The 24880-nt window shown below is 37.6% G+C and overlaps 1 protein-coding gene across 3 annotated transcripts in view; it reads right to left on the bottom strand.

Moving 5' to 3' along the window:
- Window positions 1-24880, bottom strand: part of LOC131048690 (poly [ADP-ribose] polymerase 2) — a 237155-nt gene that overhangs the window by 145923 nt on the left and 66352 nt on the right. For all 3 annotated transcript variants that reach the window (XM_057982747.2, XM_057982748.2, XM_057982750.2), the window contains 4 exons: window positions 18095-18141; window positions 17862-17911; window positions 7402-7464; window positions 7163-7243 (listed from right to left, as the gene is read on the bottom strand). In XM_057982747.2, the coding sequence (XP_057838730.2) occupies window positions 7163-7243; window positions 7402-7464; window positions 17862-17911; window positions 18095-18141 (241 nt within the window). The remainder of the gene's footprint in view (window positions 1-7162; window positions 7244-7401; window positions 7465-17861; window positions 17912-18094; window positions 18142-24880) is intronic.

Here is a 24880-nt window from a genome sequence, read left to right as displayed (position 1 = left end):
CCAAGGTCCAAAATTTCGGATAAAAGGTTAAAAATCGCGAAAACTCCGAAATTTGTAAAAACGCCTTGAAACTCCGAAGTTTTCTTTAAGTTGCAAGAAGTGTTCAATGGTCCGAAAATTACCCTTCAGCTGGAATAAACTCCCCAGGCTCCGAAAATATCTCCAATTCAAAAATGTCTAAGTTCTCCGAAATTCACCAGAAAAAAGCATAAGTGTTAGGATTTTAAAATTTGTAGAAGCTCTTCAAACCTCCAGAATCACGCTATAAGAAGTTTTCAAAATGCCATAAACCCATTCAAAACGCCCAAGACTCCAAAGGTAAAATCACGCAGAAGTAAATCGCCCAAACACTATCAAGACCAAGGATCAAATTTCACATTCGAAGAGAAAGGAGAAGCATTTTCAAGATACATCTCACAAAGAGCTTCTCAAGCCAGACGTCGTAATTAAATTTAATATTTATTAAATTAAATTAATTAATTTTTCAAATTGATTTATTGAAATGAAATTGATCATTCGCAGGTCGCAGGACGTCATCAAAGAACCAGGAGAAGGCCTCAAACGCAAATCAAAGAAGGATCACAATCCAAGGCTAGGTGCTGAAGACTAGAAAAGAAAAAGATGTGGGAACATGCTGCAGGAGCGCGAGAGCAACCACACACTAGGAACCGTGCCGCTGAACAAAGATAAAGTCAACCACCGGAACCAAAGACCAAAGAACATTCTGAATGCTGCAAGTTTATGCCTTCTCGAGAAAAGGGACACAGCTGGATTTAATTCAAGGAATTCAATTTCTAGAAAGCTGAAACTGCTTTATTGTAAATTCCCTATGGGTCCCGTGCAAGATATTTTTGTGGATAACTATTCCCAACCACCAAGACGACCGGATAAACCTGAATTAAAGCCAAAAGTGGTTGGTAGTTGATATATTTGTTGGTTGGATAACTGAGAATTAATTGGGCATGGGTTAAAGCTGCTTGCTCCTAGAAGGCAGATCAAGGCCCTTGGATGCAGTCCATCCTAGCCTTCGATTCATTATTGTAAAATCTATAAAAGGCAGAGGCCTTTCTTTTGTAAAGGGTTAGATAGTTAGATGGTTAGATAATTGGAGATTGTTAGAGAGTTAGAGATTTCAGTTAGATAGTTAGATTTTAGAGTTAGAATAGGTTAGATTTTAGGCATAGCATAGAGATGCTGCAGAAATTGTTGTAATGGCAGCTAAGGCAAATATATGAACATTGAAATATGGTGTTTGTTGTCTTTGTTTTGGTTTGTTTGCATGGTTTCTTTCAGCTGGTTAATTTTAGAGTGCAGGGATTTTAATGGTGAAGTGTGGAGGGGTATTTGATGCATTTCTGGTTCATACCATTGGGGGTCTGCTGATTGTAGGTCATCGTGCATGGTTAGTCTGAACCCAAACTGTGCCTAGTTCAACTGCAGGTGTTCGTCTTAGGCTGCGCCAAAATTGGGTGCCTAAAACGAGTGTCTCCGGTCTGAAAATCCTTCATCCCTTGGAGCTTGCACCGTTTTTGTCTAGTTGTGAGGATATCTTTGGCGAAACAAGAACTGGTTTATCAAAATCCGTCTACCCACTGCATCCGTTGTTATCATCCTTGTCCTTAGGCTTCCTAAACCCTTTCCTTTTGCTCTTTATTGCATAATTCGAGAATCACAGCAGACTAGCTTGTTGCGAATCGTAAGTCCCCTTATGTTTCCAGCAAAAGCACATCAAACCACTGAGAAATTCCGCAGTCAAGACCTGACAAAAGAAACCTTGAGGTTGTCCCCTTTGATCAAATACGAAAAAGTAGCATTAGGGACTTCCTTATCTCAAGAGAGGATAGGATACTCAGCTGGTTTATTCTATTCTGCGTTGGCCGTATGGAGTTTGTAGCAATGCGATTCCAAACACATCAACAAAACGTAAGGCCCCTTGTGCTCCCAACAAAACACATCAACCGCTGAATTATCCCGCAGTCTTGACCTGACATTTGGAACCTTGAGGTTGTCCCCTTTGATCAACTAAAACAGCATTAGGGATTCCTTACGCAAGAGAGGATAGGATACTCAGCGAGTAAATTCTATTCTATGTTGGCCGGATGGAGTTGTAAAAATACAATTTTAGCCACGTCAACACTAACCTTTGCTTCTTTTGTCGATCTGAGTTATATTTCAACACTTTTCTCTTATTTGCTTGAGCTTGTCAACTTTCAGGAATGTCCTGTTGACTACTCTCCCCTTGTATGTTCACTTCATTTCCTGTGCTTTCCTCTTCGGACTCTTCTGGATTTTCATATTGGTTAGATGATGACTCCTCATTATCCATCCGATCATATGTTAGAGTGATGCCTTTTGCTCTCAATTTATCAACTTGATACAATATCCACTTCCTAGTGTTGTCTAACACTATTTCATTTATGACTTCTAGTTGGATGACCTCGAGAGCATACCAATCTATTGATGAAAGAGGCTTGTCCTTCTCTTTTCTATAGTGGGCTAATATCACATCTTCATCCCCTTGTATTTGATCTGGTACCCGCAATACTTTTGTGTGTCTAATCGATTTAAGAGATAATCTTGAGTATGCTCTTTCTCTTATTTCAAAGTCATCAACTACATTAGCCCAATGGTCTTCAATATGCATGAAGTGGTGAAACTTCTCTTTATTCAATGTTCCAATGTTATGATAGGGATCAAAGTTGCTCCTTGAGGTATGAATCCTGAGATTGTAGTGGTGTAGCTCTTCCTCCAATCCTTGTGCTGCTAAAAGGCTGGGGCATGTTTCAAATGATTTTCCTACCATCACTGGGAAGGTGGTTTTAGCTTTCTCTTCTTGATTTCATCATATTCTAATGTTGCCTTGATACTTCAAACAACACCATCCTGTTAGTAGGATATCTTGGTAGATGATAGGCATATGAAGAGCATGCTTATATCCTCAAATATGTGAATTTTGGAAATTGAGTATACCAACACCCATACTTCTTTATCAGGTTAATTGACTCCTTAGATAGTCTAATATGAGTGCTCCCTTGTAATGTAATGTTCTCACAATATGCATGGTGAATGCATCGTTCACCCTCCTAAAATGAGCAACACTATTGTTCAAGTGCAACTGTGGATAGGCATCATTTGAAAGCATTTGTCCTTCTGCTGGTCCAACAAGTGCTCTACAATTCAAACCTTCGTATTTCCCAAATCTTGATAAAATGTAGATTAAGTATGAGCTCATATTGAATGTTTTAGTTTGTCCTACATTCTTCAATTGCTCATGTAGATTATCACTCACTATCTTGGCCCAATTGATTATGTTAACACCTTTAGTCACTTCCTCTATGTAGTACCACATCCAAGATTCGTAGGATGTAGTTTGTGGGGATCTCATAATTCTGTTCAGCATCATTACAAGCTCAGTCAGTCCTTCCTTGAAATCTGACTTGAGTAGTGTCTTCTTGGGTACTCTCTTATGACTACTCCATGGTTCTATGATCCAATTCTTGTTGAGGATGTCATCGCATATCTTTGGTTTGCTTTGGTATAGTGCTAATGCATCATCCTTACTCTTGTAAATGAGCTTGTCATATGTAGGCACATTGAACACAGGCACATTGAACACTTCAGCTATAGATAGCTCCGTGAGGTATGCTATCTTGCTTCCATCTGGTGCTACTATAATCGTCCTCTCCAGATCATAATGCTTTGCACATTCTAGAACCAATTCGCTACATTGTACTGCTGGTGGGAAGCTTGCAATGTGAGCAATACCATTCCTTGTGAGTTTTTTGCTATCTTCGAAGCGGTGTATTTGCCTCTACCGAACACTTGATCTTGAAAATCTTCCATATCAGTGTGCCCGAAGATGGTGTCGCCAATCTTTCGCCATTTGGAGGTGAGTTTAGTCTCAAAGAGTGTATCTTTGAATTCGTTCCTCATTAGGACCTGCCTCATATTTCCTCATGTCTTCGCTTAAGTCATTGGCCTGCAAACAAGATAATTTGGTCACCAAATACATATGGTTTTTTTTTTTGGTTTTTTTTTTCTTTTTGAGGAAGGAGATGTGATAGATAAGAATGCTATTGATATTCAACTTCATCCACAACTTATCTTACCCTTGCTAAGGCAAACAAAAACTTGAAAGCTACACCTCTTTGAAAAGAATCAGACCTGGAAATGATGAAATAAGCTTAGATTTTCAAACCTTTAGAGCAATTTATCAAATCCTTAGGGTTTGTAAGAGTATTTTGCATTCGAATATGTTCTTACAATTACCAACTCGCCAATTGTCAAGGTCTGATTTGATCATATTTCATCTTTTATATGCAGATGTAGAAATGATGGTATACAGATTTTGAACAATCTTAGCCCAGGCTGCCTTCAAATTGAACTGAAAAGGCTCCTAAGCTAGGATAAATCAATTTTGTCTTTCTTGAAAATGCATTTTGATCAATGAGATGATCAAAATCTCTTGTTAAAATTGCTAATGCACAGAGAATTTGTCCTTCAAAGCGTTAGTTTTAGAGATACAAATCAAAATGTTGCTCTATGAAGTTCGCTTGTTTCTTATATTTGCAGATCGAATATTGTAGATTGCCTTGAATGAAGTCTTGGAATGAGCAAGCATACTCCCTTATATAGGCGTTGAGGTCTATAGATGTGTCTTTTCACTTCTCCATTTTCTTTAGCCCGACTTGCCTCTTTAAAAAATATATATATATATTTTAATTTGCCTTTTGATTGGTGAGCGCTCATTACTTAGGTTATTAGCTGACCTATTGTTGATTAGAAGATAGCGACTTTCAACTTGAATCGGTTTCGATCTTTTCCTTTGCATCATTTAGTTCAGTCGGCTTTTTAAGGCACCTTTGCAACTCGTTGATCTAGGCGGATTTTTGTAACGCCTTTGCATCTTGCACCTTGGGCGGATTTTTGAAGGACCATTGCAACTTTTGATGTGATAAGCTTTTGGAGAGACCTTTGCAACACTTGCTTGAAGGCTGATTTTGGAGAGACCTTTGCCACTCATTCACTGGGTGGGATTTTTAAGAGACCTTTGCGACTCATCGTCTAGACGGCTTTTTAGAGCACCTTTGCAAGATTAGTTTGAAGGCAGCATTTTGTAGCACCTTTGCAAGGTTGATTTGAGGCAGCTTTTTGAAGGACCTTTTCAAGTCATACACTTGGGCGGCTTTTGATAACACCTTTGCAAGATTGGGTTGAGGTGGGCAAATTGACTTGTTTTGCATCTCATTCCTTAGTCGGCCATATTGGAGACCTTTGCAATCCATTTGCATTCCAAAGTTTTGCCAAAATTTTGAAACTAAGTTTACCAAATTATATTTTAATTTGCCTTTTGATTGGTGAGCGCTCATTACTTAGGTTATTAGCTGACCTATTGTTGATTAGAAGATAGCGACTTTCAACTTGAATCGGTTTCGATCTTTTCCTTTGCATCATTTAGTTCAGTCGGCTTTTTAAGGCACCTTTGCAACTCGTTGATCTAGGCGGATTTTTGTAACGCCTTTGCATCTTGCACCTTGGGCGGATTTTTGAAGGACCATTGCAACTTTTGATGTGATAAGCTTTTGGAGAGACCTTTGCAACACTTGCTTGAAGGCTGATTTTGGAGAGACCTTTGCCACTCATTCACTGGGTGGGATTTTTAAGAGACCTTTGCGACTCATCGTCTAGACGGCTTTTTAGAGCACCTTTGCAAGATTAGTTTGAAGGCAGCATTTTGTAGCACCTTTGCAAGGTTGATTTGAGGCAGCTTTTTGAAGGACCTTTTCAAGTCATACACTTGGGCGGCTTTTGATAACACCTTTGCAAGATTGGGTTGAGGTGGGCAAATTGACTTGTTTTGCATCTCATTCCTTAGTCGGCCATATTGGAGACCTTTGCAATCCATTTGCATTCCAAAGTTTTGCCAAAATTTTGAAACTAAGTTTACCAAATTTTCATCTCTAAGGCAAATCGATCATTACATCATTCAAAACTTCATCTTTTGTTGTCAAAACCTTCTTCCTTCAATCGGCCATCAAAGGTTCCTTTGCACTAAGTCTTGACATTTAATCGTACTTGAGACAAACCTTCTTCAAACCCTATTTGACCTAGACTAAGAGGTTTCAATTTGTTGCAATCTTTCTAACATACCTCTTAACTATGAGTTTCATCTTCCGCCACTAAGATTGACAATGCTCTATGACAAGGGGAATCTTCATTTTGGACTCTAATCTCAGAATACTAACCATTTGATTGACAGACTACTGTTGCTGGAGGCGAAAAGAGGGGGTCCTCATCTTCGATTGGGTGATGTGTGAAATGGCCACAACACTATGTCACAAGGTCTCTGTTCATCTTCGACTAAATTCAAATAATACAAATCTAGTATTAAAATATTGAAATGTAAATATAATTATATTAAATTTATAAATATTTCGACTTGAAAATAGCATACTAAATCTTAAAATATTAAAATTTAATATAATACAATAAATCTACATTATAATTATATTAAATTTATAAATATTTAGACTTGAAAATAGCATACTAAATCTTAAAACATCAAAATTTAATATAATACAATAAATCTAATATATATATATATATATATTAAAATAACCCCCTGTTCATCAGGTTCCTTGGGATCAACTGAGTGATAACTTGAAAGTGAATGACTGTTACATCCCCCAGATACAAATTGGATTAAAATTAACATCAACAGCGCCTCCCGAGGAAATCCATATAAATCTGGGGTAGGTTGTGTAGGAAGAGATCATGAAGAGAATATCCTAGCAAGCTAGCAGATCGAAAACTTGTGGAGGTAACAAAGAACGAAGCCAAATTCAAGGCAGCTATCCTGGGACTACAAATCTGCAAAAAGCTAGAAAAAGATTCAATACACCTCGAAGAGAATTCACTGATTACTACCAATGCCATACATAGAAGATCAACATCCAATGGGAATCTTAACAAATTTATACAGGAAGTATGGGAGAATCTATCACATTTTTAAGAGTATTAGATAACACATCTTTATCAAATAGCAAATGAGGTGGCTGATTTCATGAAAAATTTAGCTAATGACTCACAACACAAAGAACTAATTATGCATTAAAGAACTAATCATTATGCACCTAGAACATTTGAAATAAAGAATTATTACCAAACCAATATCCTCAGAATCTTCATCTAGAGGCAAGATATTGCAATGAAGACGTTGATAATGAGAGTAGAAAGGATCTTCCTGCAAATGTAGAATGCAAAAATGTCAATTCTGATGTAGTGCAATAACATGTGGTACCTGAGACATTGATTTAGATACAGAATTGGGAAAAAACTGTCATAAGATAAACAGCTTTATTTTTGACAGAGGGAGTATTCAATTTATATCAGAGGCCTCACATCTTCTACAATATCATCCTTCAGCAACTTTGTTGCAAGTTCAATTTCTCCCAGTGCCTCAACCTTGAAGAAGACAAAAGTGTTCATTAGCTATAACAAGGCTCAAATCCCATTTTCTATGAATGTACTCAAGATTATATAACCTCTCTCTCTCACACACACACACAAAAGTAATGCCCATAAACAAAACAACATAAACAAAGAGAGTTATCGTTGCAAGCTTCCAAACCCAAATGCACCCATCACTAAACTACTGTACAAAGGTACATCGTTGGCAATATGACAGCATGGGGAGAAGACAACAGATCAGAAATGACTTCAAAGCAGCGAAACACAAGATCTCAATTAAAAAGTAATTGTATTTTTTATAATAAATAATTTTATCATAGATTCATATTATTAAACCCTTACAAATATGTAAGATATTGCCAACAATCTAGGATTTGCACATCTAGAATAAACATTTTTTTAAATGTAATGATTTCATACCACCCTTGTGACAAAGAAAGAAGAATGAAAGAATGGCCTGATAACGAATTTTACACTATCAAGGAATTTCCATCATTACAATCAATACTTTTTAAAATGTGTTTGTTTCATCATGCCCATACAACCACTGACGTAAACTAACAAAATGTTTCCTTGTTGTAACAATTTGTGTGCTAATAATAGGATATATTCAAGTCAGTTTGTAAGCCCAAAATATTTCTTGATATAAGGTTTAAATCTGGATAAGTGAGAACTTGCAGCGGTGATAACACGAATTAAAAACCTAGAGGCGATTTTCTCAATGTTAATATGATATATGAGTGGGGTATTGGGCGAGTGTTATCAATTAATGTGATTAGAAATGGAGCCCATTATTAAAACACGGGACCATTAACCAATTAAAGAAACAAAACAAAACAAGCAACTGAAAATGTGAGACAAATGTGCTATAAATGCAAAGTCTTATGTAGATCACTATCAAGTCCTTCATAAAAATTGGATTTCAAATTTTTAAATATACTTTCAGGTTCCAATGAATAAAACAATAATTACGAACAATTCTCTAGTAGTGAATCAATGGAATATGAAGCTTGTTGAAATTCACTATCTAGAAAAACAATTATGCTCTTAAGACTTTCCTATTTTACAAAATCAAAAATAAAGAAAGTTCAGACTCGGATTTGGTCTAAGAAATCATATTTCCTACTAAAAAAATTGCTTTTTTTAATTTTTTGGCACAGGGGTTTGTTGGAAAGGCACCAAGTTGTAATATCCCCATTATTATTCCCCATGGCCTAGGCGTAATTTGTGTTGTGTCTTCAAGGGGTCGCCATGGTGTTTTTAATTAAATTATAACTTAAGGCAAGTTGGATGATTTCTAAGTAAGATTGCCTAAGTTATATTATTATTTATAAGTAATTGTTGAGCGCTCACTTTACACATTATTGCCAATTTTAATAAGGTGACTCTGCTATGATCTTGGACGACTTAGAGAAGGTAAATATTATTTTTATACTAAGTCTATTTGGCGAAATATTCCACCTTCATATTGAGATGCCGAAGTGCAATTTCATCAATATTATTTTATAAGCATTATATTTATCAAAGTGGCGATTAAGGGTGGATGTGAACTTGGGCGATTTGGTGAGGTATTGAAATGAAGTGAAATAAAATGAAAATTAAAGGAAATTTGAATGCCATTGTTTAATCCCATATTGGAGGGAGTAGAAGTTTGATTTGGGGAGACGGTTATAAATAAGTGCCTTGGCCTTCATTTGGGGGCATCCATGAAGAAATTATAACGAAGTGCTGCCGAAATTTGGAATGAAGCTTCGGGGAATGCATACCTCCTAGCTACCGCTTGATTTCTTGCTTGCACTATAGCAACTAGTCGAGCTTGTTACCTCTCCTCATTCAGAGGAGTGGATTGGAGAACAATGTTGCAGAATTATGAATCAGTTTCAGATGTTTTGGAGTGTTTTTCAGTGTTCATGTCATTGGTCGCGAAGTGTGCTGAAGTAGATTATTGGACGCTGGTCTTAGTATGTTATTCTCCTCGTTCTGAGCATTTCATCTATCTCTCTATTTGGTTTAGGCAATTCATTTTGTGAGTTTATAGAACTTAAAATGGTGTCTTGGATTTTATTTTAGTAAATCGGCCCCTTAGTTGGCCCTACCATTTGGCTAAGTGCTTTGAGATGCATGCATAATGTTTTGGGATCAGTTTTCTATAGTTTGTTGTTCTAGGCTTGATCGCCTCCTCCCTTGGAGTCGTATGCTTTCAGTTTCATGTCATTTGGTTAGGATTTGAGGAAGTTGTGAGTATTTTAGTGGGATTTTGTGTTGCTGGTCTGCGTTTCCAGCCTGCTATTCATTTATATCAGATTCAGAAAATCAATAGTGTGGTGTGTATTTTGGTGGGGATTGTCTGTGGGTTTCGGTTGTGCTTAGTTTCACTTTGCAGAGTGGGACAGTGTTCTTCTTAATCTCAAGAATCTCATGATCTTATTTGTAAAGCTGTTTAGTAGTACTAACAGCTACTTCTAGATTGTAAAAATGAAAAAAAAAAGAGACCCACTGAATAAGTGGAAGAGACTGGCTTGCCGCCTACATCTGAAATTTGTAATACTGTCCCTCCCGCTACATAAGCAGTAGAGTTGATTGTTAATTTCATTCCTAGTCCTCCCGCTGCATAAGCGGTTGAGTGATTGTTGTTTCAGTTGTTTGGTTTGTTCTTGACTCGTTTACCGCCAAGAAGTTTCAGAATTTCCATCACCCGTTGAATAAGCACAAGGGGTTGGCTTGCTGCCCAAGTATTGTAATAATTTTCAGTATTTTGCTACTAACGATCCCCTCAACACTGTATGCTCTCACCTTCACAGATTGGGCACTTGGTGATCAAAAAGTGGAAGGGTTGCAGTTTTCAGAATTATTGTATTTTCATTGCTAACCCTAACGGGTCCTTGTTGTAATGTAAACACAACTAAATTTCAAAAAAAAATTGTGGGGAACCAGAAGAACCTGTGGAGTTACTCCCTTCAGCAATAGGTTTTGTGATTTTATGAATGGCTGCCATAAGCTGTCGGTTTTCCTCTTCTAGCTTGTCTTTCTTCACTAGAAGCTCATCACACCTTTGCACCAACGAAGCAACAGAAAACTGAGCATCATGTTTAATGACCTCATGCGTTTGTTTGCCCAACTCTATTCTTGTAACTTTATAATCAGCAGCTGAAATTTCTTCAAGTGGCTTATCTGCAACAGGTTCCACAATTTCAGCTACCTTCATCTTGTTGCTATCAACAGTTACCCTAGAGATAGTCTTGGCCTTCTTAGCAACTTTGGATCTGGACTGTTTGAGTTGCTGGTAATCAAAGACATCAGGTGAGATTTCTTGCTTCTTCCTTTTCGGGGTGAAAGAACTAAGCCATGGAGGCAAAGTCATCAACTCTCTTCCGGTAGCAGCCATAGACAAAGGAGAAGCAGTTTCTGTTTGAATTACCGTGGTCATCCTGGGAGGAACATCTATTTGGATAGTGACCACGGTATGCTCAGTTACCAATGGACAGGAGGATTGCCTCATGAATTCTTCAAAACCAGAAGTGGAAGTATCAATTTCTGACAGCTGAATGCAAGCAGGGTTATCCTCAGGAACTTCCAACAGAGTCTCTTGTTGATGCCCAGGAGATGGCTCATATGCTGAAATAGGAATTGCATTATGAGGAGACTCATCTTCTGGTAAATCAGGAGGAGAAAGAGGCGTTTCAATAGAAACTGGAGGAATGATCTCAGGAGGCGAGTCTGAAACTGGAGACTTGGGAGCATCATCAGATTGTTGCCCCTCTTTTGGATTATCCAGATCAATCACTTGAACATGGAATCGTCATTTTTCTTTCCCAGGAACTGTCGTCTCCTCAGGAGGAAGCACCACTGCACGATTGACCCGTAACTTGATCCTTGTGCCTGAAGATGAAGCACCCTCCTTATTGTCAATCTGAATCTCAAACATCCATCCAAGAGGCTCTGTAGAATCATCTTCTTTACCAACCTTGATTTGTATAAGTCTAACAGCATTACTTTTCAGCCATGCGTTAGTGTTGGCCAAGATAGGCTGAAATCTGTCAAGGATGGAGATACACTACTTGTGTGACCATTGGATCAAAGGAAGTGGAGCTTCCTCAACCCTCCGTGAAGTGTATTCAAGATCAAGTATATGCCCATCATCAATCATCCCTTGTGGGATATCCGCCAAGTTCAAATCAACAATTTGTTCAACAGTGAACCTACAGTAATCCATTTTCAGAATTTCGGCTTCTGTGCGGAGATCTACCCAAATGTCTTCAATGCGATGAACATGCACAAAGGATTTCTTGATCTTCTCCTTCATACCTCTATAATCAAAATCAGCTCTAGGTTTGAACCTTTTGAGCTTGATTTCCTGCAATTCAGCCTCCATGGCCTTAGCCTTCACAAATGTGACAAGGGAGTATCGACCAATTTTCAATGGGTTTGTGGTAGAGATCCCCATTCCAATCTTGTGCTTAGCAGACTGAAAAGTGTGGACAGCCATGATCTGTCTTCCCAACTCCATAAGAATTATCTTATCGGTTGGGTATCTGGGAAGCATGTATGGTTGTCCATCATAGCATCCTATCCTTATATAGGTGAAGGTGGGAAATTGCAGAAACAAACACCCATACTCAGACACCTTGTCCCATGCCTCATCTGATACTCTCTTGTTTATGAGGTTTCTATCAAATTGACACATGAAATATCCAAAGAATGCATCTTGGATCCTTCTAAAATGCAGTCTGTTGGGTCTCAATGGCAACTGGTCATAATATTCCCAAACTGGTATAAGCGAGCGATCACCCTTGGTAGAAAAATCTGGAAAGTGTCTAAGTGATGCTGCTAAATATACCAAATAAGAATTCATGAAGAAGGTCATGGTGGTAGGAACTGCTGCAAGTTGTTCGCACAAGGCATCGCTGATGACTTCCCCCCATGAAATGTGATGTGACTGCTGTATGAACATAATGAACTGATACATCCATGGCTCAAAGACATTGGAATGCTCAAGGCCCATCATCCTGCTAAGAAGAGTGATGGAGTCCCCAATCTCCCATTTGAAATCACAGCGGTACAACTTTGCCCACCTTGAGAAGGAAGGTCATGGTTCTTGGATCCACCTATTGATATGGCGCTTGCAATCTTTTTCCCTATTCACATAATACTCTGCTGCACTTTCTTTGGTGATTTCCATATAAACAAGTGCAGGAGGCATTTTGAAGACCTTCTCGATTGTATCCGCATCGAGATGAATTATAGCTTCACCATCATCATTTTTTATGACTCTTGACTCTTTGTCAAAATAATGGGCACATGCAAGAACGAACTCAGGTTCTAGGGCAGCCACCGGGAAAGAAGATGCATGATGGATATGGCTGTCCAACAGCCGCTGTAAGTTATTATCCTATGGATCTTCTACCCTATTGACGAATTTCGCCATATCAATGTGCCCTATCTCTGTGTCTCTGATGCGATCCAAACGAGAAGAAACCTGGGAAGGTGCAACCACATTCTGGCATTTGTCATATTTGTATTTCATTTTCTTTGGAGTTGGAGATGCCAGCAAATCTGACATTGATTGTGAACCTGGAATGCTGTGATGAAGACTTAAAAGTGTTAAGGCAACATCATAGTCAGCTGCAAATATCATTCTTCCTTCTCCAAATGGGAAAAACTTCGTGTCTTGAACTTTACAATTTTGTGAGAGGAAGAGGGGGAAATATGTAGAAAGGGGAAAATCTTGACTTTGACCAATTTCGGATCTTGGGAGAATTTTCGCAAGTATACAAGTTGGTAAGGACATACATGCAATCGGGGTTTTAAAACCCGAATACAAGTACACTTGTAAATTCAAAAAGGGAGAAATGGACGACAAGAGAGATTTTGACTTGCGGAAAATGATGGAAATGGAAAGTACGGATATGGCGAACATGGATGGATAGAAATGGGAAAATCCGGGAAAGTCATTTTTATGAAAATGGGAGGAACTCTTCAACATGTAATCCGGTTTTCAAAACCCGAATTTGCAACGGAGGGGTATTTCACACTTTTTAACTTGGAATTTCAACCAAAAATGGTTAAATTCCTTAACCGTAGGGGAAGAACAAGAATTTCCAGCCAACTTGTAATCGAGATTAAAAATCCCGAATACAAGTAAACAGGGAATTTTGGGAAGAACAATGCAATTCGAAAATTGCATACCAAGGGGAAAAATCCTCTCACAAAAACCGATTTTTGGGGGAAGAACAATACATGCCAAACATGTAACTAAGAAAGAAAATTAAGAAAACAAGAAAATAATAAAATGAAGGAAAGAAAGGAAAGAGAACATACCTTTCTTGAAAATGCAAATGTTTCTCCAAAAATGCAACCAATTTTTGGAAAAAAGAAGGAAGACCAAAAATAGAAGCAATCCGCAATGCCAAAACCCTTAACACGTTTTGCAAAAATGCCCCAAACTAATAAATGTAGCAGCAATCCCAAATTTGGAAGATCAAAGTGCCAATGAGAGAGCACGCCCAAAAGGATTGGAGCGAAACGCCTAAGTAGGAGTAGGAAAAATGGAGACAAGTGTTACAAAACGTAGCCAAAGGGATCACGTGAAGAAAAACGTGGCCACCATTTCAATCTCCAACGGCATCATTAAATAGCTCAAATCTTATCCCAAAATCCACGCCTAGGTGAGAGAAGGGAAAACGATTTAGGAGAATGCAGATTTGTAGAGTGAAAAACGCCCAAAATGTGGATTGAAGGAACCACGTGTTAGCTGATTTAGCTCAAAAAACCAGTAACAATAAACCCTAAATGGCGTAAAATGTGTTTGTAAATGCATGAGAATAGGATAGAATCCTAAACGCCTTGCATCTCCAACAAATCTCCACAAAAAATCGCTTTGAAATCTTCAACAAATCCGTTTTTCTTGCAAATCGGGTTTTTGGAGACAAACAACAAGTTCGAATTATCATGAAACAATGAAAATAGGGTTTTGGGGAAGAAATAACGAGTTTTAATTTCACTTTTCAACTTACAAGCCAAAATCGGGATTTTTGGAGCAAATGACAGGTTTTATTTTTTACTTTTTCACTTGCCAAACCAAAATCGAGATTTTTAAGACAAATAGCAAGTTTAAAATTTTACTTTTTCACTTACTAGGCCAAAATCGGGTTTTTTGGAGAGGAATACAAGTTTTAATTACTTGTAAAAGGGAAATAAAATCCCTACAACAAGTAAGAAAGACTTGCACATATGTAATGGGGATTTAAAATCCCTATTACATGCAAAAACCATTAAAGTAGGGGTTTTTTGACCAAACTGCTAGTTTACTTGTAATTGAGCCAAAAAATCCCTATTTTAACTAAACAAGACCAAAAAACAATAAAAAAGACAAAAACAAGAAAGGGAAATTTAAAACAAATTGCAAGTAACATTTTCTAATAAAAATGCACATGTAATAAGCTAAAAATTCCCCTACAACAACCAAAACAATGAATATCATTAAAACTTGCAGTTTGAAGAAAATTCTCCACCTGCAGTCGGGGTTTTAAAACCCGAAATTGAAGGAAAGACATAGCAAACGAACCCAGAATTTGACGAAATTCGAAACGTAGTTCGAGGATAGATTGAGGATTAAGCCAATCCAAGGATTCGTCAAAATTCTGCCTCGGGAAGCATGCCATAGAGTAAAAATTTTCATTTTTTCACAAAAATTTCATGTAGTGGTCCTTCATTTTCGGAAACAAAAATGAGGACAACAAGGTGCTCTACTAGAAGAAGTTGAAGTGGTGGCCGAGGTGGTGTTGGGTTTGCGGATACGTGGGCCACAAAGAGAGCTCACTATGCCCTGAAGTGTTTCTTCTTCTTCTTCAAGGTCAATTGAAGCACTTTGAGATTCAGCTATGGATGCTCTCATGGCTAGTTTTGCCCTCTCCCTTTGCAAATTTTTCTCTTCCCCAACTCCAAGTACGGCATTAATGTCTCTTTTTATTTCTTTTGTGGCATCGGGACATACCCTGGCATCATGCTTCTCGATGCTTGCAAGGTGGTATTTGAGGTTGTTTAAGCCTCCATGAAATACTCTTTCACATTTAATGCATATTACGGACCCAGGTTTCGGTTGTTCAAAGGCATACTTCCAAGCCCTATCTCTAGTACCTTTAGGACAAGTGCCTACATATCCAGATGGGCATGCATCTACTGACGGGGTAGACCCTGAAGCTAAACCAATTGTATTTGCCATTATAAATTAATGGTTAATCATTAACTTATACAAAGTGAAAAGACAAAGTTAATATTTTACTTAAAAAATTTAGCAAACTAACTAGATTAGTTTAAATAATTTTAGACATCATTGAAAGTTAAAAAAATAAGAAAAACTATTAAGGTTTGAAATTTTTTGAAAAACTTGAGATTCTTGAAAAAACTTGAAAAAATCAATAAAATTGTCAAAAATGGTGTTAAATCTTGTTCATATGACTCTAAATCAATTTAGACTACTTAGGAAAGGCCATTGTTGATTTTGTATTCATCTAGATGCAACAAAAAAGAAATAAAATGTTTTAAAAAACATAGGAAAAAAATCAGAAAACCTACCTAAGAATCTGATTTTGCTTTGAAAACCACTTCAAATCCGCTCCAAATCCACTTATAATTGACAAAAGTTGATGGAAATCAGGTTGGAAATTTTTGGCAGAGCGTTTTTCCTCTTAGCAGCAAATTACAAAACAGAAAATGATGAAATGATGAACTTTTTTGACGTTTTAATGTTACGTTGCTGCGCAGCTGACTTTTAAACACGGACTCACCGAGTTGTCGCAAAAAAACTCACCAAAAACTCAGCGAGTTTTTGCAGCGAGTAAATAGCGAATTTACTCGCCAGGGCCAAAAACTCGGGAGTTTTTGGCTATTTGCCGAGTAGTCCATCTATGCTGCATCTAGATGGATCTGTTTTGCCTTTCATTTTGGTTAAAATGGACAGCCAAAATAAAATTTAACACAAAGGAAAGTTTAAAGTTTTTCTTTTTTTTTCTTGTAGATAACTTTCTTGAGAAGCATGCTAGAGAAAATCTAAGTACACAATTGTGTCCAAAGCAAGCAAACTATTTTCAGCATAGAAACTACAAAAAAACTCTTATTATCATGGATAAATTAGATGCAAAAAGAAATTTAAACTCTTGTAAGAGTTACTGGCACTTCAATTTTCAATAGGCTTTAGTATGCCTACTTACTACTTGAATTGTTTTTCAAAAATATTTCTGAGATTTTGTGTATGTGCTTAGGTAAATTGAATTGCTCTAGTCAGTTTGCAGGCTTTGTATAGTAGGTTTCCTTAAAGTTGGCAATTGAGGCTTTGAATGTGATCCCTTGAATCAATTTACCCAAATGTTTACTTATTAAATATAATCCATGTGATGCATTTACGCATTTTAGTTTCTGTTTTTAGCTAAAAAATGTAAGTGTTCACTAATTGTTTAGGTTGTCTGCATTAGGGAAAATTAATAAAGCCTCTTGTCTCATGCAGAAGTGTTGACTAGTGTTGTGCCCTAGCCTGAGAAAAAAAACATAGGTTTCATTTTAGAATGTTTGTATTGCACATTTAAAGAAATCCTACTAGTTCTAGATTAATTTAATTGTCCAGGTAAGGAAATATTATCATTTCATTCGCTCTTCAAAAGGAAACTTCCCCCTTCAAACTTGAAGAAAGGTTACATTTTGCACACTGTTCCATTTTGTGTTTTCCTACAAAGGGTAAATTAAAACACTTACAAAAAGGACAGGGATAAACAGTTTATCATTGGGTTCCCTATCTTGCATGAAATCTATAAGAAATTTTACTACTTCTATAGACTTACTAAGATCCCTCGCTACTTTTATTCACTAGTCCAATTTAGAGGTCTTTGGCCCTTTGCCTTCACAAAGCTATGACTTTGAGCTGGCGGGATCTACTCTGAGTCTAGATAGATCACTTCCTTCTTTCAGTTTGTCTCAAACAAAAGAGGTACAAGCACCCATTAATATTTGTAGTCAATGCTGCACAGTCATCGATTAACAAGACAATCTTCCCACTCCCCCACCTCCTACATGGCATATTATCAAAGAACTCAAAATCTTATATTCAAATTCACCGCACGGAGGATTGACTACTTTGCAATAATATACTTAACATATTATATTTTAAACAATTATATTTTTTATTATGGTTTATTTGTTTTCTCTCCTGTGTTATCAATTTACACATCAACAATGATTAAGTGCAATAGACATTACCTTCCATTAAGTACTAATTTAATATTCTTACATCGTTTATTCAATTTTGGTCATAATTTTCTAATCAAAAACAGTAACAATTTAAAATAATTTAATAATTAAAAGCAAACCAATACAACAGTAGGTGATCTTTGTCAACCTACCATTTCCACCTTCTGCTTCAATTTATGAGGGGTGTCAATGACAAAATCATCTGTCATCATGTAAAGATATTAGTACAAATAGCATACGTACATATATATAAAGATGACCTCAAAGTTCATCAAGACAAGAATACAAATGCCTTGGGAACTTTACAGATGGCCACAATAATAGATGCCCTCAATCCACAACAATTTATGTTTGAATTTTGAAAAAATCAAATTTGGAAACTTACACATTTTCTTGAAGCCAAAATCATGAGGAATCACCGTATAAAATTCACTGTCAGAAGACACAAAGTCATTAAAAATACATTCTTTTTATCATGCTTGCAACCATTGATAACATAGATTTCACTCGCCCGATAAAACTCATATTGTGCACGAGAAGCTTTCAAACAAAGAACATGGAACATGATATTCAAGGCACAAATAAATAGAGTACAAGACTAGAAAATTGCTTAGCAAGCCTTTTAATAAGTAACAAAACTTTGGTTCTAGCACTTATTACAATTATCTTATAAAACAAAGAAATAAAGACATATGAGGCACGTAAATCTTAAGGCTCACAACATACTCGAGGACTTTTCTAGCAATATATAACAAGCATATGTCAAAATAATTGAACATTCAAATAAAATGCTTTCAAGTGACATCTAGATTTTGCAACCACTGGTGAACAAAGGAGATTTAGAGAACTATAAGCATGCCATTATAAACTATGCTCTAAGAATTTATCAGCCATACATAATAAGCCTATAATCAAATTAAACTTTAAGCTTAATGAGAATTAATAAGTTTACATCTACAAACCTTGAAATAATATTGGAAGTATACATTTGAGCCAACTTGTGTTAGGGATATTGATCTAAAGCATATATATTTGTTTTGATAAAAAATCAAATTATATTGTTTTGTGAAAAAATAAGATTATATATGCTTTTAAGTACACGAAAGGATCAAAGTTGAAGAATCATTTGACTCATTTTCATCTTTAGTGTATTTTAAGAGAATAAGGAATACTAAGAGTCAAGCTCTTCCACTTCCCTTAATTTTTCATTTTTGTTGACCTCGTTAAGAATGAGAAAACAATCTATACACATTCATCACAAATAGTGGAATCTTTTATAATGAGATCGATAAAATTATCTCAACCAAGATAGAACATGGGGAGACCACATCCATTTTGTTCAAGCAGTTAAAAAGCCTAATAAATGACAGGTGCTAGCTATAAGGATGAAATAAAGAATAGGTTTTCGGTTCAAGTAGTACACCATTGCAAGTATTTGTTTGAGTTGATTCACCAGCTACAATTGATGATATGCAAAATGATTCTATTGTTTCTCAATTTTCCCACCATAACAATGATATATTGCTTCCTTGCCCTCATTCATAGCATCCTATAATAACCCATTACCATTTTATCTCTGTCAACCAAGCACAGAAACTTGATGGCCTCCTATAATAACCCATCACCATTTTATCTTTGTCAACCAAACAAAAAAACTTGACCAAAGATTGTCACCTAAAACATTTTGAAATTTAAATTGAAGGGAGAGAGAGAGAGAGACAGAGACAGAGACAGAGACAGAGAGAGAGCAAATACATAAAAAAGGCATATACAAATTTCTCTCTGAAACTTTATTTTGTTACTTACTATGAATATCTCCTTTACACTCTTGACAAACACCTCAAAACAAATTGTCTTTGCAACCTTCTCCATTTCCATACTTTTGGAATATGGAGTGTGTTAAGGATATAGCTTCATTTGGATTGAAGGAAGTAATATATAACGACATTGAACGAAGGGTCATGTCCCCGTAGGGTCACGACTCTACGTAGCAAAAGCCACGTAGAAGTCATGCCCCTGCGTGGACATGACTCTTCATCCTTTTATTTATAGGCATCGACACTTGCTGTGAACCGAAACCAATAACTGTTGCAGTTTCACGAACCAGCAAGCTGTCGATATTATCATAGAAGATTAATAGTTAGAGTTATATATATATATATATATATATATATATATATATATATATATATATATATATATATATATATATATATATATATATATATATATATATATATATATATATATATATATATATATATATATATATATATATACACATCGGAGGTAAAACATATTCATTGCAGTGATCTTATTAAAGTCTATCCTCACTACATATTACCAGACTATTGTATTCTCTATCTCTAATCTAAATTCCTTAACATGGTATTAGAACCACGTTGGTAGAGAAATAATAAAATAGTGACACCTCTTTTCTAAAAAAAATTCAGACTTGCACTCAGAATCAAAAGAAGATCAATCATGGTGAACAGTGTTAGAATGGAGGATAGACTCGAAGGCACATCCAACTTCGTCTCATGGAGAATTCGAATAACAGCAATTTTTCAAGAACTCGAACTAGATGCATACATAGAAGAAAAGACTAAGATGCCCGAAGACGAGCCAGAGAAAACAACCTGGAAAAGACACAACAACAAGGCTAAGCAAATCATAGTTGATGCTGTTAAAGATCACATTCTCCCAACCATCCCAAAACTAACTACAGCTTATGATATGTTCAAGACCATTCAAAACTCATATGAAATAAATAATGCAAGTAGATTGCTCGCTTTAAAAAAGCAGTTAATGCATATCTACATGAACAAAGGAGAAACAATCACATCCTATTTCATGAGGATTTCAGAATTAAAAGACCAATTGTCAACTATTGGGAATAATATAGATGATATGGAGCTATCTCTAATAGCACTTAAGGGATTACCATCCAGTTGGGAATCCTTTATTCAAGGCATTAGTGCTCGTCCGACACTACCAAAATTCAATCAACTCAAGAATGATTGTACTCAAGAAGAATCTCGACTAATCACAAGAGGATTGGGTCCAAACAAAGGGGGAGAAATTCAAGCACTACATGCTAACACAAGCAACGAAGGGAAGAAAAGGAAGTTCAAACGGAAGAGAGGAAATAATCACAAAAGCAAAGACTTATCCAAGATTCAATGCTACAAGTGTGATAAATTTGGACACACTCACAAGTTCTGCCCAGAAAGAAAGAAAGCTCAAGCAACCATAGCTGAAGTCAAGGAAGTAGAGAATCCTCTATTTTTCTTAGCCTTATCAAGCGAACTAAACTCAAACAAACATATGTGGATAATCGACAGTGGGGCATCTCGACACATAACCGGTTTTAGAGATCAATTTGAAACCTTTGAAGGCCACTCAACTGAAGAAGTTACAATAGGAGACAATTCTACCTATCCAATGAAAGGAATTGGGACCTGCTCAATTCAATTAAGAACAGGAGTTACATTACAATTGAAAGATGTTCTCTTTGTACCAGGTATCAAAAGGAATTTGGTCTCTATTTCAGGACTAGCTGATCAAGGATATCGTGTCACCTTCCATGAAGATAAAGTTCTACTCTAGCCTAAAAACTCTAACATAAAGAATGCTATTCCTATAGGATCTAGAGATGGTAGTTTATACAAATTATGTAATACTCAAAAACAAGCACTAAATCATGAAGTATCAAACTCTAATGAAATTTGGCATAGAAGATTAGGACGTCTTCGATTTAGTGCCCTACCTTCTATAGGAAAAATTACCTCAGGATTACCCAATCTAAAATCTGATCATGTTGGAACTTGTAAAGGATGTGCTCTAGGGAAGAACTCAAAAGGGTCCTTTCCCTCAAGTGAACACAAATCAAAGTTGTACTAGAACTTGTCCACACTGATTTGTGTGGTCCAATGTCATTACCATCACTAGGGGGATTCTTGTATTACGTGATATTTGTTGATGATTACTCTAGGAAAACTTGGATCTATTTCATAAAACTCAAAGAATCAAATGAAGTGTTATTGAAATTTAAATAATTTAAGGCCCTAGTGGAAAATCAAACTGGGAAGAAAATAAAGACTCTAAGATCGGATAATGGAGGTGAATATATCTCTGAAAATTTTAAAGAATTCTACATTTCTGTTGGGATTAAGAGGGAGTGTACTGTACCTTATAATCCTCAACAAATGGAGTTGCAGAAAGAAAAAATAGAACCATCATTGAAGCTGCTAAAGCCATGATGCATGATCAAAATAAAAATATCTCGTTTTGGGCTGAATCCTCAAATACAGTTGTGTACATTCAAAACAGATGCCCTCATTCAATCCTAGAGAATATAACACCTAAAGAAGCCTTTATAGGAAATAAACCAGATTTGAGCAATCTAAGAATCTTTGGTTGCCACGTGTATATTCACGTTCCTAAAGAAAAGAGAACCAAACTAGAACCCTCCGGGAAGAAAGGCATATTTGTTGGCTACAGTGAACCACTAAAGGATATAGAGTCTATATTCCAAGACGAAGATCCATTGAAATCAGTAGAGATGTCAAATTTGTAGAATGTTACTTATAAACTATCTCTAAGTGCAGAAGATGATCTAACCGCAGAATCAGATGAAAATACTACAATTGAAAATCAGATGGAGAATAGCATAGAAAATCATGAACTTCAATCACCTAATTTTGAGAATGCTGAAAATCCTAACAACAAGAAAAGAACACCGTGGGCAAGAAAGATGATTGAAGAAAATAATGTGGAACCCGATGAAATCTTCAAAGAGAATAAGAAAACAAGAAGTCAATCATGCAATGTTGCCCTCATGACCGAACTTACAAAAACTGAACCATCAAATGTTGAAGAGGCTTTAACATGTCAAGCTTGGAAAGATGCAATGATTGAGGAATACCAATCATCTTAAAAAATGATGTCCGGGACATTGTACCTAGACCAAAAGACAAATCAGTTGTCTCATCAAAGTGGTTATTCAAAATCAAATATGCACCAGATGGTAGTATTGAAAAACACAAAGCCAGATTCGTTGTCAGGGGGTTCTCTCAAAAGGCTGGAATTGATTGCGAAGAGACATTTGCTCCAGTTGCCCGATATATTTCTGTAAGAACCATCATTATCATTGCAGCTTCCAAAGGGTGGAAGATACACCAAATGGACATGAAGACCGCATTTTTGAATGGTGTTATTGAGGAAGAAGTATATATAGAACAACCTGAAGGCTTTGCTACACATGATAGAAATCCCTATGTGTGAGAACTAAAAAAATCTCTCTACGGCCTTAAGCAAGCCCCCAAGGCATGGTACGGAAGGATAGATAGTTATCTCTCCAAACTAGGATATTCCAAAAATGAAGCAAACTCTAACATATACTTCAAAATATCGGATGGTGACATGTTAATACTTGTTCTCTATGTTGATGACTTGTTGATAACAGGAGAAGATCACCTCATTGCAAAATGCAAACAAGATGAAGGAGCCGATTGGACTGATGTAGCCAACTGCTCCCGCAACTGGCGAACCTGCTGTGTCCTATACTGGAGGTCCCTCTTGAGTAACAAGTGTTGCTCTCTCGAAGTCTTCATCATGAACACCGCCCCCATGACTTCCTTATGTTTCTTGTCCAACTCCTCCAAAACTGAAGTGAGGCAAGTCTCTATTGCCGCTCGCGTAGCCGCCTCCTATTCCAGTTCCACATTTGCCTGGACCAACTCCTCCTCCAATGTCATCACCCGAGCCCTTTGTAGTGCGACTTCCTCCTCAATGATCTGCAGCCAAGTGGCTAGCTCCTCCCGAGCTGTAATGGCTGCCACCCGCTCTACCTCCGCCCCAAATGCCAAATGTTGTGCACGTCGGAGCTCATAGTAGTCGTCACGGAATGCCTGCTCCACATGCCGCAACAAGAAGTATGTCCCACTCTCGCCAACAAGCTACTTGCACCTCCACTCCTCCATCATGGAAGGCGTCTCTACTGCAGGCTATCCCCTCGAATTGAAACACCTGGCAAACTCCTGTGCACATCCCCCTGTGGAAAATGCAAGCAAATTCTCCACTACAGTTTGTCCAAGAGCCATTTCCTAAATTGAAGCCGCCATCCTCCATGCACTCACCTCCACATCTACCAAGGCAACCATCCTCTGTGCACTGCCCTCCATCTCTGCCAAAAACTGCTCCACCGCACCTGACTCACCCTGCATAGTGGATGCTATCTGCTAGTTGAGCTCAACAGCCCTATAGTCCTCTCCAGGCACCCTATCTTGGAAGACATCCAGAGCTGACTCCTGCTGCTGGTGAGAACTCCCCTCCTCTAAATCCACGATCTCTGGCAACACTAGTGGTTGTCGTGAAGGTGGTTGAGATCCAACTAGTGCCATGGGGGTCGCCTAGTAGCGGTCCAACCATGCATGCCATGCGTGGACGTACTCTCCAACTCGGCCCCTTTCTCTGTAGCGGGCTCCTAACTCGCAAGCACTCCGTGTGCTGGTGGGGTGACAATGGACACTAAAGGGTATCTGTGTGGGTGGAGGTTGCAATTGCCCGAATCCTGGCACTAGTACGGCTTCAACGGTCATCCCCGAAGTAGGGAGTGGAGTCAATTCACGTCCACCCTCAGCAAGGTTGGAGCAAAAAAAAGTCGTCCGATCATCACCCCTCCCGAAGGTCTGACCCCACTCGACGGTGCTGCTCCAACTGTACTCGTACCACTCAAGGGTGTACCCATGACACCTTCCACACGTGTACCAGCACTATCCAACGTCTCCTCTCCAAGACTCCTTCCCACTTCTCCTCAACTAGCCAGACGGAAGGCATCATTGCCTCCACTGCTGCTGGAAGAGGTATCTGACGACTCTTCCCCTGCGTTGGTCTCCTCCTCTTTTGTCGACTCTGGCTCACTCTCCAAAGCAGCCACCTGTTGCCGCCTTCGCTTCCTGCTAGGTTGAATATCCCCACTACCTATGAAGGTATCTAGGTGAGTCCAATAAAAGATAGGTGGTTGTCAACGGTCCACCTGATTCTGCGGCTTCCATACATGTCTATCAAAGGGTACCTGTGTTCGCACAGCGTCCAGAAAGAGTCTAATGGCATGAAAAGGCATGTAGGAGGCCTTATGCCATAGGGTGAGGAAATCATGAATCCTATC

The sequence above is a fragment of the Cryptomeria japonica genome, chromosome 2, assembly GCF_030272615.1.
Source record: "Cryptomeria japonica chromosome 2, Sugi_1.0, whole genome shotgun sequence".
Taxonomy (NCBI): Eukaryota; Viridiplantae; Streptophyta; class Pinopsida; order Cupressales; family Cupressaceae; genus Cryptomeria; species Cryptomeria japonica.
The sequence above is the reverse complement of the archived record's forward strand: the minus strand, read 5'-3'. Positions and strand labels throughout refer to the sequence as shown.